General features: G+C 41.2%; 1 protein-coding gene across 2 annotated transcripts; it reads right to left on the bottom strand.

Moving 5' to 3' along the window:
• LOC115814765 (cytochrome P450 2M1) lies at positions 1 to 13,177 on the bottom strand. 2 transcript variants are annotated; one of them, XM_030777711.1, is made up of 9 exons: positions 12,894 to 13,177; positions 10,634 to 10,796; positions 9,303 to 9,452; positions 4,846 to 5,006; positions 3,767 to 3,943; positions 2,060 to 2,201; positions 1,517 to 1,704; positions 1,040 to 1,181; positions 1 to 417 (listed from the first exon to the last, which is right to left on the bottom strand). In XM_030777711.1, the coding sequence occupies exons 1-9, from the start codon at positions 13,080 to 13,082 to the stop codon at positions 230 to 232; spliced, it is 1,500 nt and encodes a 499-aa protein (XP_030633571.1). In that variant the 5' UTR covers positions 13,083 to 13,177; the 3' UTR covers positions 1 to 229. The 2 variants fall into 2 exon arrangements, with proteins under 2 accessions (XP_030633571.1, XP_030633572.1); XM_030777712.1 differs by lacking the exon at positions 12,894 to 13,177 and adding an exon at positions 11,233 to 11,331.
• Positions 13,178 to 13,503: the final 326 nt, after the last annotated feature.

Below are 13,503 nucleotides of genomic sequence, written 5' to 3'. Positions count from 1 at the left end.
GTGTGTGTGTATGCCTCTGACTTAAAATAAAACTGGTCAGACCTTGTATGCATTGTCTTGCTTTTCTTGTTAACTGCAACAGGTAACTATACTGGGTCTCACATCATAAAGCGTAATAAAGTGAGGGAATAGTAGGAGTTTGTTTTCCAGAAATGATTCAATGTGCAGCCATAGATTCAACTAAAAAGGCTCAACTCTGCAGACAACATATAACCCTCAGCGGCTGCTTCTACTTCCCCCTGAGCTGGACGTGGCAGTCGTAAGTGCGGGGTACTCGGCCAAAGCTGCACACAGCAGGCGTGCAGTCTATTTCCTCGGGCGCCTGGGTTCCCTTAAAGGTGAAATGCTGGAGGAGGGACGTCAAAAAGAGGAAGAGCTCCATCCTGGCCAGACCCTCACCCAGACATACCCGTTTCCCTGGTGGACCAGAAAAGAGGCGTAAGGTTTACCGGAAGATCATTTCCCAGTATACAATGGCCCCCCAACACGAATATGTGCTGCAAATGGGGTACCGACGTTGACCAAACATCTTTATGTCCTTTACATAATCAAATATCTACATGTCTTTCTGGCAAAAAGTTTAAATGAAACCATCAAAGAAACATCCAAAAATGTTGTACTTTGACTCTTCCAGTCTTTCGAAATTTTCTTGTTTGAAATAAGACAGGAGAGCATGGCTATGTAGCGAGCTGATAATGCAAAGACAAAATCCAACCCGTTGTTTATCCTTATTGTCTGGTTACTTTAATAAGGCAAAAACAAAAAGAAAAGGGAACTTCTCCCATACATGCTTTGATGCTGCTGACATTGAAGGAGTGCATGTTATCATTTAAGGAGAAAAACATTTTCATTCATTTTCATATGAAAAAGTTAATCTGTAAAACTCCAGCCAATCATTATTCAATTTGAGCTTGACCTAATGCCCAAAAATAAAAGCAATAAGTGATTTATAAAGCAACTCCTTTGGTTTGTACTTTCAGAGTTCATTTCACCTAAATCTTTACAGTTTAACAGCACATACATTTCAGAGCAGACTCACCCATTCCAAACACTACAAATGCATCATTCTTCTGAAAGCGACCTTCAGCATCCAGAAAATTCTCTGGGTCAAAGTGATCTGGATTCTTCCACAGTTCGGGGTCAGAAAGCACTGAGGACAAGAGAGGAAGTACCATGGTGCCCTGGACAACAAACAATGATTATTGAGCTGCTGGATCCTCTTGATTTTAACTATGATGTTTTACTCAAATGAGGAAAAAACACTGTCATTGAAACAGAAGACCAGAGCATTAAGTGGCTATGAAATGTGTAATCTTGCATGAATTAAAATCCTTATGGTGGCAAAGCATGGCAGGAAAGACCCCCTGCTATGGGTTCAATGCCATTCCTTTTGCCCTGGGTAAACCTAATGCTCTCCATGGTGGGTCCTCTCTAAAATTAGCCAATCACAGGGCAGAGGTAGTGTATCTCTGCTAACATCTTATACAGGCTGCAGTTTCCTTGAGTGTGAGAGTACCTCGGGAATGAGATAGTTCTTAAACTCTGTGTCCTTAAGCACTTTGTGTGGGACGGATGTGGGAGCCAGATCCATAGTGCGCTGGATCTCATGAATAACTGCATCCGTGTAAGGCATGTTCTGTCTGTCATCCATACGCGGGCTTCTGTCTGGGCCAATCACCTCATCAATTTCTCTCTGAACACGCTCTGAGGGAACACCACAACATGACATGCACCACATGACATTCACCTACATTTAATGACACTGACCTCAACAGAATCATCAGAAAATGCAGCTGCTTCACTGGACCATATGTACAAGACAGGGAGTTTACAGATGCATACACTATTAATGGACAAACATGCAATATGTGTTAGTTTCAAAGTTAAACTTGTGATTCAAAATTTATATTTATGGGAAATTCCATTCCATTCCATGCTGTTGGATGTTCACCCAAAGATGTACCTGATCTTGGATCAGTAGGATTGCTGTGTTAATTTCAATAATAAGTGTACTGCTTGGGAAGAAATTAAAAAAGGTGAGGTCCTCCTCCTGTCCCACCTTGGACGTGTGGGTACTTCATCAGGAGTAGTAAGCCATGTCTGAGAGTGGAAGAGGTCGTCTCTGTCCCCGCTCCAAACAAGTTCCACACCGTGGTCTGCAAGTTCTTCAAGTGAAAGTCTGTGTCGTGTTTGTCCTTCTCCTGTCAAGCACAAACACACACACACACACATTCAAGATCTTTAACCCTCATCAGAATGTCACTACTCCCACTGTCCCAAGCGCCTCGCTCCAGTTGTACACTGATGTGACAAGATGTGTAGCAACTATTGATTTTCTCTATTCAATGTCACCTCTGTTTGCTTATGGTTTGTGTCTGTATTTTAGGGAGTGAATCATAAAAACAAATATTGTGTTTTCCAAAGTCCCCATATTATTCCTGATAAGTGCGTCACAGTGACAAATGGGTGCTCACTGAAATACACAGGTAAGACTTTAATTTTGTGCCAAAAATATCCACTAAAGGCAGAGAGGTTTCTAGGTCTCATTCTAGAGGCAAATTGAAACACAATACCCCACCCCACCCCACCCCCTGAAAAAAAAAGGTATGGTAGTTATTCATTAAATAAAGAATTTCTGTGCTTTCAGAAACACAGAACATCTGATCAAAACAACATCATTTGTTTTGAAACTGATACTATGTTACTGAGGCCAGATGTGTCCGTAATCTTTATATTAAGCAATGTGTAGGAGCCATTACTTTATCTTGATTTATAATAGCGAACCCCTAAAAATATTATGAAATTTATTTATTCTGTTCTACATTTAAGTTGAAATTATAATGGAATTTATCTTGCCTTTACTAATTTTATTTTTGCAGTTTTATGTTCATTCTATTTTTCAAATAAATTCAACAAGAGGAACAACAATAATGCATTTTTATTTTCATTATAACACGCGTCAGACAATTGCACCCGACTTCCAGTGAAAAGGAAAAAAGTGGGAAAGTTTAATGGAACATAGGAAACAAAAGGAACAAAACTTAAGCTGTTTTTACCACTACAAATAGTCAAAGACCAGGCTCTGAATTATTTTGATTACTTCGTTGTGGATAACTGAAAAACTTGGAGAGGCCTACGCTTTGGGCAGGATTCACCAAAGGAGAGCGTCTCAGCGGAGGTATGTGCTTTAAAGCCGAATAATTCAAAGGAACATGGAATGATATGGACATAACTGGAATGGAAATGAACTACATTTCACATGGTTTATTTTGAATGTATGGACACTTGAATATTTTGTTAGAAACCTGATTCAGCTTGAGAAAACTATTGGATGCCTTTAAATCAATGCAACAAACTTGTAAAAGAGTTGAAATTGGAACGCACGCATTGTTTGAAGGAAAATAATTTTTGTTTCTATTGGAAAAGAAATAGAGATTCATTTTGAGGAGCTGGAGCTGGTACTCTTTGACATAAGACAGCACACTTGCAAAAGACAGTAATAAGGGTTTAAGCCATAGTATTTAATATTAAACCCTCCGCAGACCCTGTCTCTGCCCACTCCAGTTTGTGAATTTCTGTGTTCTAATTTCACTCCACAATCTCTCTTAAACACCAGTCATAGCCAAGTGGGTAAGATAAGAAAGTGGTGACTCCAGGATCATTAACAGACATACAAACATCTAAGCAGTTAGAATTACTTTGTCTGCTCTTTCACTTTATTCGTAGCTTACAGCACTCAGACTTGGTGTCGGTGAGTGATTTTTACCTCATTCATTTTAATGAGGAATGCTTCGATGAAGTCCTGTGGAGAGGAAGGGTCCAAATCCTTTGTCCGGCATTCAACCTCTTCCAAAATGAAAGCTTTAGCCCTATCCAGAACAGCAAACATCTCCTGATGCTTACCCGGAACCCACCCAAAAATTTTGGGGAAAATGTTGTAGAGCTGTTATTTTCAAACAAAACAAACAAACAAAAAATTATTGAGAGACAGAGGCAGGCAGACAGAGAAACAGAGAAGAGAAATTAGAGCTTTGGTTGTACATGTAGAGTATCCCTTATCTAAAATACCTGGGACCAGAATTGTTTCGGATTTTGTACGTTTTCGGATTTTGGAATACAGTTGTGATTCTGAGAAATGTGTCGTTTTCAACGTTGTGCTAACATCATAGTGTACTTACACAAATCTAGATGGTATAATCTACTACACACCTAGGCTATATGGTATAGCCTATTGCTCGTAGAATACAAATACGACGTTATACGTCTACGTCTACAACGTTATCACTCTTACCCATAGTGGTATCTGCAGCCCTTTTTAACATTTGCAACAATATCTGTGCACTACAGAGCAGAGAATGAGCAAAAAAACACAGTAAGTCATGCACTTATGTCTGGCGTCGACGATGGTTGGTAACAAACTGGCGCCAACAGATCGTCAGAGCCCCACATGGGTAAGTGAGGTCAGGTGTAGAATTTTCCACTTGTAGCGTCATGTCAGCACTCAGAAAGTTCCGGATGTTGGAGAAGTTCGTATTTTCAGATTAGGGATGCTCAACCTGTACTATTATGATTAAAATGAAGCAAACAGCTACGATAATGGTACATGCTATATTGACATGTTATACTTTGTGGTGACGTTTGAATGAAGGAAGGATTTCAGAATGAACTTCTGACTAATATGTGCACATATTGTGAGAGTTCTACTAAACATTTATTGGTTAAATGAAGTATTGAATCAGACAACGTTCGACTGAGTTTGTTGCAGCTATGGTACAAGGAAAACACTAGGGTGACTGCAGACATTACTGTACACATCTTTGCCGCGGTAAATGTGGTTAGACGTACCTGTCCAATAGTGCTGTTAAGGACATCGAAGTACGACTCCACAGCCTGGATGAGTAACTGAAATTCTGGGTCATCGTACTCACACCTGTGGCCAAAGACCACAGAGCAGATGACGTTGTTCACAGCTCTGAATATCAGGTCTTTGGGATTAAAGGGAGAATCTATGGGGAACAAAAGGAAACAGCACAGACACTGTCAAATACCACAGCAAACTTCTGAATGTCAGTTGCTTTGATTTGATTGGTTAGGACAATTAACACAAAAAAGGCAACAAATTGTCTGAGAGATCTAGTTAACACTTGAAAACGATGACTGATGTAAAACTACATTTTTTTTTCTTCATGTTTGTTTTTTGTTTTTGTTGTGGTAGTTGTTGTTGTTTGTATGTATGTTAGTTGGTTTGTTTTTTTCCAGAATAAGGTATTACCTCACTGAGCTGTAATCTCTGGGAAACTCAGCTCAACTGACAGAAGTCATAGCACAACCATAACAGAAGTCAGATGACAGAAATGATCTGGAATTCATGACCTAGTTCAGTGACAAGTTTGAGCATGAAGGTGAAAAACGTTAATTCCACTGATAGAATAAAAGACCTGTGCGTCACTCATGGCCTAGAAAGGAACAGCTATACGCGCCAAACAGAGTAATGTGAAATTTAAACTACTTAGAACTACTTTCTACTTTCCTTCCCAAACAAAACAAAAGAACCTGTGGTTTTGCCAGTTCACATCTGCCTTCCTGGGACATTCCAGAATTGGAGGACATCTTCTGTCCCACCCATGAAACTTCGAATAATCCATACACAAATACTAAATTATGCACTTCTTGTGTGAATTATACTTGTGCTGAGACAAAATGTATATAGTTGTAGAAAAAATGTAGCTCTAGAATATTACTTAAAATACCAAATTCTCTCGAGCACCCCCTAAAATGGCATTTCTCTCTTGTCCCAAATTCATGATGACAAACTTGCACATCAAATACAACAATTAAAATAAGTTTTAGATCTACTTTTTTGGTATGATTTTGCTGATATGTCTCTTGTAATTGTTAAAACAATTTTTTAATCATCGACATATTTTAAACAATAGTAATTATGCACTGAACTTGTGCCCTACAAAATGTGCACAACCCTATTACCCTGAAACCCAGAACCATGTAGGGATAGAGTCACGTCATCTCCATTCTTTCCAATGGACCATCTTCTTAACAGCAATAGCAGATCGTGGAGCCTCTCAATAGTTCTCAGAAGTTAGAAGCAAATACTAGCAGCGCAGTAGAGCTGCAGCAGAATAGACCGTTTGTGATGCACTTTTAAAGTGTAAGATGTTTAAAAAATCAGATTGTATATTATCAGCACATCTAAATCAAATTAACATGTGCATTAAAGCATGCTAGTGGATTATCCCTACTTTTAAAAAAAAATTATTGATGTAACCACAAACACATGTCGACAAGCTATAAATATTGTAAATGGGTGCATTTATTGACTACTAATTACCAAAAACCGCAGTTCTGTCTCTCTGTATTCATACATTCAAATTGCCCGCCAAGAACTTCCTGGAACTATCTGAAGTCTATGTGAATCCTGTGATGATCAAGCATTTTGAACTTTCGTTGACGTGACTCTCTCTACATGGCTCTACCAAAACCTACTTAGCCTGGCAGCGGAGGAGAAAAAACAGTGAGTCACGTGACAGAGGAAATGACATCATCAAGACATTTGCTTACACTATGGGTAGACCTGAGGGAGGTTTCAGAAAGTGGGTTTAGTGAAAACTCAGAGTTAGTTAACTCAGAGAAAGTAGCAAACCTCCTACTAGAAGAGCCCTATGGCTTTGTTTTGCTGTGAGAATGAAACCATAGGGCTCTTCTTTTAGGAGGTCTGAGTTTTCACTAAACCCGCTTTCTGAAATACCCCCCAAAGGTAAGTCCTCTCTTCTATTTTTCATATTTTTCCAGTCTTCTCAGCCTTGATTGAGTGTTACTCTAACCAATGTAACCCTGTTACTCATATTATAAGAATAAGAAAAATGAATTTCAAAATTTTCTTTCTTTGTTCTTATAACTAAGTTTGTCCTTGACCTTGACAGTAACATTACATATCACAGCTAGCATCTGGTCCTGAGAAAAAGCTTACATTAGCATTGATTTGCAACCCACTTATTTGCAACCCTGGAGGCGGTGTCTTTTACATTAGAGTGGTGCATTCCTACTCATCCTGTTGTCCTTCATTGAAAAGATATATAAAATATTATTGAACAAGATTCTTGTGGTCCTGAGTATTTATTTGTCACATTTGGCATGGTCTACAATACAAGTAACAGTGTTGCACCTAGCATAGCACACAAAATACAAAGCATCAGAGCCAGAGAGAGGCCCCACCAACAACCTAGAGCAGAGTCTGGTTCCTTGCCACTGCCATCGACTGGCAACTGGAAGTGGACCTGGGCAAACAGCTGAAGTTCCCATCCCAGATAACATCAACACAGCTTTGTCCAGACATGATCATTGTTTCAGAGTCCACCAAGCAATTGATCATGCTGGAAATCACAGTGCCCTGGGAAGAGCGCATGGCATGGACGAGGCAAACAAGAGGAAGCGCACAAAGTACCAGGAGCTTGTGGAAGAGTGCAGAAGGCAGGGCTGGCGAACTCGCTGTGAGCCTGTGGAGGTGGGCTGCTGAGGATTTGCAGGGCATTCACTCAAAGCATTTACGCTACTGGGCAGGAAGGTGTCTCACTTTTGCCCCAGATGTGAAGGTTTGCTGGACTTGGTAGGACGTCGTAGACGGCTTGTACCAAGAATCTGATGCGACGGAAGTTTTCTTGCTAGATGTTAGACCAGGTGATCTTTCTTTGCAGTGCATTTTCCCATCTTGTTCATGCTCCTTGCTGTCCTATCCCCACCATCCTGCTGGCTCGAACCTCCTCCACGCCTGCTCACACTTCCTCCTGAACGAGATGTTGCCGCTCTTTGCCCTGGACGTTGTCGACCCTGGTTGCCAGGAAGTAGCCTATGCCTGCACACCTTATAGCTACAGACCCCACCAATGCCTCCTGCCGTGACTTAGCCACCTCCACGGATTTGTCTGCACTCCAGTTCCTGCCTGTACAGACCTGGATGCCGGCAGATGTCACTTTTGGATCCCTGGATTCTCTGTACTGGAGAGCTTCCAGCGTTCGTGCCACCATGAATTCTTCAGCAAGGCCACTGATCGGGAGCTGCAAGATATTACTGGTGCCATACAGAGCAGCACTGCTCAGACTATGAGCTAGGCCTAGCCATCTTCACAAGTAGCTGCTAATTTTCCTCTCCAGAGCCTCGACTGTTGTTATGGGCACTGCGTACACCAGCAGAGGCCACAGGCTCCAGGGTAGTATGGAATGCTGGTAAATCCAGGCCTTGAACCTTCCCAGAGGGCCTGTTTTGTCCACCTTAGTTAGCTAGGCCTCGAGGTCTTTGCTGGTTTTCTGGATGGAGGCAGTGTCTTTTAGGCTGCAGTCAAAGATCTTCCCAAGGCTCTTGACTGGCTGCTCTGTAATGGACGGGATGGTGGCTCCGGCCAGTGAGAACCAGAACTTGTCCGCTACTCTCCCCTTCCTCAGCACTAGAGACCTTTGTTGATTTAAAGCTCATCCTTGCCCAGGTGGTGAGCTTCTCTAGGCCTTGGAGTATCCGTCTGCTGCCCGGGACAGATGTTGTAGTGACAGTCAGGTCATCCATAAATGCTCTTATTGGGGGCTGTCGTACTCCAGTCTTGGTCAAGGGGCCCCTGCATTGTACCTCTGCTGACTTGACGATCATGTTCATGGCGAGGGCGCAAAGGATGACTGAGATGGTGAAGCCTGTTATAATGCCTTTCTCAAGCCAGTGCCAGACCCAGAAGTGACTCTTAAGCTGAAGTTGAGAATAAGTTCCTTGATTTTACTAGGAACATGGTGTAGGTGTAGGGCAAGCTCAACGAGTTTGTGTGGTATAGATCCGTACGCATTTGTGAGGTCCAGCCACACCACAGTCAGGTCTCCCTTGCTTTTGCGTGCCTCACTAATAAGTTGTGTGACCACACCAGTGTGTTCCAAACAGCTAGGCATGCCAGGGATCCTATCCTTCTGAACGGAGGAGTCAACATAGCTGTTCATCAGAAGGAATTCGGTTAGTCGTCGTGACAGGATACTGAAAAATATCTTGCCCTCTACGCTTAGCAATGAGATGAACTGACTGATGTTCTCAGAGTTTTCTTCCTTGGGGATCCAAACACCCTCAGCACACCTCCACTAGTTGGCGACTCTTCCCCTGCACCAGATCACCCTTAAGATTTTCCAAAGGTGTATATAAATTGCTTTTAATTGAGCTGTCAGACTCCAAACAGAGATATTACATCAATGAACTGGATTCATTCTTTCTTTGAAATTTTCAAATGACATGTAAAAACATAAGCAAAAGATGGGGGGTACCTCCAAACTGACGGAAAACTTCTGTTAAATTCCTGGCCTCCTCCTGCACCTTTTCCTCCATGGTTTTGCGTCCCATTCCAAAGTTCTTTAGGGTTGTGAGGGAGAACCTGCGGAGTTCCCTCCACTGCTTTCCACTGCTCACCAACACACCTGGAAGACAGAAGGAGCAAGAAAACAACTCAAATTCACACTCCAACTATGTGTGTGAGTGTGTGTGCGTGCCTGTGTGTGTGACTGTGGGTGTGACTGTGTGATAAAGAGTGTCTGTGACGATATCTTGGATCCAACGGTGAGAAGTGTTCAGATTTCGTTCTTGAGAGGGAACTGTGCTGGACATATCACTTTGCAATCTCCAAGCCAGAAAAGGATCACTACTGCTATCATCTGCATAAGTGGCAGTACTGCATGCATATGCATACACAGTGTACAAAGCATTGCCTTACCCAGAATTCTGCAGCACCCACTATTTGCAAGTAACTTCACGATTGCCTGACAACTTATCAACAAGAAAAAAGAAACGTCAGCAGCTACACTCGATTGAGTTTTCATACATCAGCCCAAGACTAAGCTGGGGCCAATTGCCTTCAAAGGCTCACAAGTAGGATCTCCATGGTCACCACATGATGCACTGATAGACTGTCTTACAACAATCAACCGATCTTACACTGAACCAGCATCTACCAAACATAGGACTACAAATATAGTCTATCAAATAGTCTATTAAGGAGTCCGTCATAATGCTGCAGCAAATACCAGACAGTGAACTTTAATTCCATTGCATGATGAATGTATTACATGTTGTTATCCTGTGCTGTGTGTCTACTGCCCAAATGCAGCAACCAGTTTAACATTGAGTTTTGGAACAGGTAATGACACACCACAGCTTGTTTAGTGTCATCTGTAAAGTAAGATCACTAAATGTCTAATTTGAGTTGTCTGTCAGGACTGGTGCCCCGAAATTACAAACAGTAGTGGTAATTAAGAACTGCAGTTGCCACTACAATTGCTACTACAATGTCATCTATATAAAACCACATGGCAGTTATTGTTCATACTCGCCTTAATTTTGTTTGAAAAACATTTTTTATCTAAACAAAGAGGATGCTTCATCCCATCCCATCCCTGGTTCACTGCATTCAACAGTGCCACAAAGGAAAAACTCAAAACAAAAACAGTCAGGTACACTTGTTCCTTTAGTGTTTGCCCCCCTGAGACAACAGAACAGCAACTGTCAGTGAGCTGCCACTATGCACACACTTTGCAAAACTGACAATGGGTCTACGTATATTACCTGGGTAGTTTCCCATTTGATCAGCTCTAATCTGACTCACCATATCCGCTGGTTACTCTCATGATCAACGGGTAGTTGGCCCTGCCACTGAACTCCTCTCCCTGCAGAACCATGGCTTCCTTAAGAGCCTGGTAACCGGAAATCACCACCACCGGTTTGCTACCCAGCCAAATGGTAAAAACAGAGCCGTACATCTTGCTGAGCTGTGGAAGAGACGGTTATAAAATGTCAGTTATGGCTAGACAAAAACAAATCATTGCCGAGGGACCACAATAATAACAATAATCAATACAGACACAAGTGGATATTAACAGAGTCTAAGCAACAGTTGTGATTTTGTTTTTCGTTTTTTCTGTAGCAAAATGTATTAAATGAATGTTGCAAAAGTTTACAATCCTTTACAACTGTTTTGTTTGTTGTGGGCATGTAAAGTCCTTCGTAAAGTGATATTGGGCTCTAAATAAACTTGAAAATTGAAACCCTACACACACACAAAATGAAGTATGGAGAGTATGAAGGCCATCAGACAGACCCCAAGCAGTTAAACACATTTTCACTATTTACTTTATTATGATATTCAAGATTCAAGATCCATGGCGACCAATATCTGTAATATTTTGCATTCTGCTTTGTGATTACCTGCTGTACATGCAGAGATGCTTTTGGAAGAAAGTCCTGACAAGTCAAACTGATTGGCTTTTAGTGGGCTACAGTTTTTGTTGTTGTTGTTGGTGGTGGTCCTCTCTATGGATGGTACACAGTAAATTTGATAAACTTGACAAACACTGCAGGAGGAGTTCACAAAGGCATATTTTTCTGAAAAATTGTTTTTTCCTGAAAATTCAAAATCCAAAACAAAATAACAAATAATGAGCCAGTGAATGAAAATGTAATTTTCCATCAGAAGTTGTATTTACTGATGAACACCATAAGATTCTACATCAAAGGTAAGGATATATAAATTTGTCCAAAAGTCAAGCCCTGGAACATTCCCCAACCCCCCCACATGGCTCCAGATCTCACCATGCAGGACAAAGCTGACTGCTTAATATACTTGCCAATCCTGGATTCTCAATATAGCACCACCTAGTGACTAAAATGCAGTAGAATGAGAATCTCCATGATCGCACACACACACTGTGAGCAGCGAACATTAGATTTGATCTCTGCATTTAACCCATCCTATACGGCAGTGAAAACACACACACGAAGCGCAGGAGCAGTGTGCAGCACGCCTGCGTCCGGGGAGCACTTGGGGGTTAAGTGCCTTGCTCAAGGGAACTTACGCCATGGAAGCTGAGGGAGGGGAAAGCGCTGTTCACCCACTCCACCCACCCACATTTTACGTGCCGGTCCAGGGGATTGTGACCTTTCAATCACAAGCCCGCTTCCCTACTTCTCCAGTCATTACATCTATTTAAAACTACATTAAGTCATAACTCAAAGAAATTTAGGAAATCGCGTAGGATTTTGATCTGTTCCCTACTTCCGTTGGTTTTAAGCAGTTCCTCACTGATCTACTTCGGGTGTTCAAGTAAACACAATTATGGAAAGTCTTAGGGGAGTGTCGCAGTCGCACGGCAACTCTAGCACCTGCATCAGCCACGTTGTACATTTCCTACAAATCTCTTTTCATCTACACGACTTAAATTCAGAATAACGCGTAAAACGCTTTTAAAGACTTAATAAAAAGTACAGCATATTTTTAAAAACGAAATAACTTATGTCTGACTGCAAGAAATTTAATCACTAGACACCAGATACGTTAACGTGTATAACACAAAACTAAAACGAACAAACTGCTTTCAGGTAGCTTTCTGTGACGTAACCATAAATGTAGTCTACAAAACGTTTCTACTTTTTCCCAAAACGTTTCCCAAAACGTTTCCCAGAGCAAACTATTATGAAAAAGCGATTTAAAAAGATTAAGCTTTTTATTAAAGTTTATGAAACAAGCAGCACAAAATCACTGCAAAAATCTGAAATGGTTTCTTTAAAGCTTCTGCAACCTAACGTCATAGCGTGTACCCTTTCAGAGGGTTCTATAATCTACGTACTTATGCACAGAAACTGAATCCTAGGGTTTCTAGTATCGTAAACAGTTGTTCCACAACAAAACAAGCATTTAGTGGGTATGTCTCTCATGCTTTGTTCTTAGACCATGAAGTGTTTGTTCTGATTGTCGTGCAGAGATACATAGGGATATAAACCCTGTTGAGATCTGCAAGTAAATTTATTATACACATATGATGTGCCACATATATTCGACAGCCCATATATTCGAATGTTTGAATACTTACGTTTAGGTAATACTTATAGGGTTCGCTGACATCGATTTGTAACAAGTTTCCAGTCAAGGGCGACGGTGGAGGACCTGGCGGCAATCGGTCAAAGCTTTGTTTTCCACGGTTTTTCCATAATAATATCAATACCACGACCCCCATGATAACAGACACAAAATATGTCTGAAAAAACTGAAAAATATCCATTGTGCAGGTGATAAATCCACTAATTTAAACAATTAACACTACTGTAAGTGGGTCACTTCAAACGCCACAGCGCTTCTACACGTGAACTATCGGTACCTCAGGGTGACATATAGAGGTGAACAGACTAGGATTAGTTTTTACCCTCCTACCCGACTCTGGAAAGCAGGTCAACCAGTAGAAGTGTTCCAAACGATTCTTTTCAGTGATTCGATTCGTTGCGTTCAGTACACTAATATAATTCCTATATTTGACTCACTGATTTGTTCATTTCCAATTGTACACTATACTCTTCCAAACAATTTATCTATTATTTGTTAGCTCAACGGCAAAACAGCACGTGTGAAAGCAAACGAAATGTGGAAATTTAAAAAACGACTAATAATTGAATCATAACGTCTATTACATTTATATGTGTGTGTAT

The sequence above is a fragment of the Chanos chanos genome, chromosome 6 (assembly GCF_902362185.1).
Source record: "Chanos chanos chromosome 6, fChaCha1.1, whole genome shotgun sequence".
Classification (NCBI taxonomy): Eukaryota; Metazoa; Chordata; class Actinopteri; order Gonorynchiformes; family Chanidae; genus Chanos; species Chanos chanos.
The sequence above is the reverse complement of the archived record's forward strand: the minus strand, read 5'-3'. Positions and strand labels throughout refer to the sequence as shown.

Bases quoted from the DNA above. Each gene is read 5' to 3' on its own strand.
- LOC115814765 (XM_030777711.1), bottom strand. From the start codon at position 13,082: ATGGATATTTTTCAGTTTTTTCAGACATATTTTGTGTCTGTTATCATG. The intron at 5,007-9,302 runs GTACCCCCCATC...TGTTCCCCATAG, and splicing joins AGTTTTCCGTCAGTTTGGAG to ATTCTCCCTTTAATCCCAAA. The intron at 1,705-2,059 runs GTGGGACAGGAG...GTGTTCCCTCAG, and splicing joins GAAGTACCCACACGTCCAAG to AGCGTGTTCAGAGAGAAATT.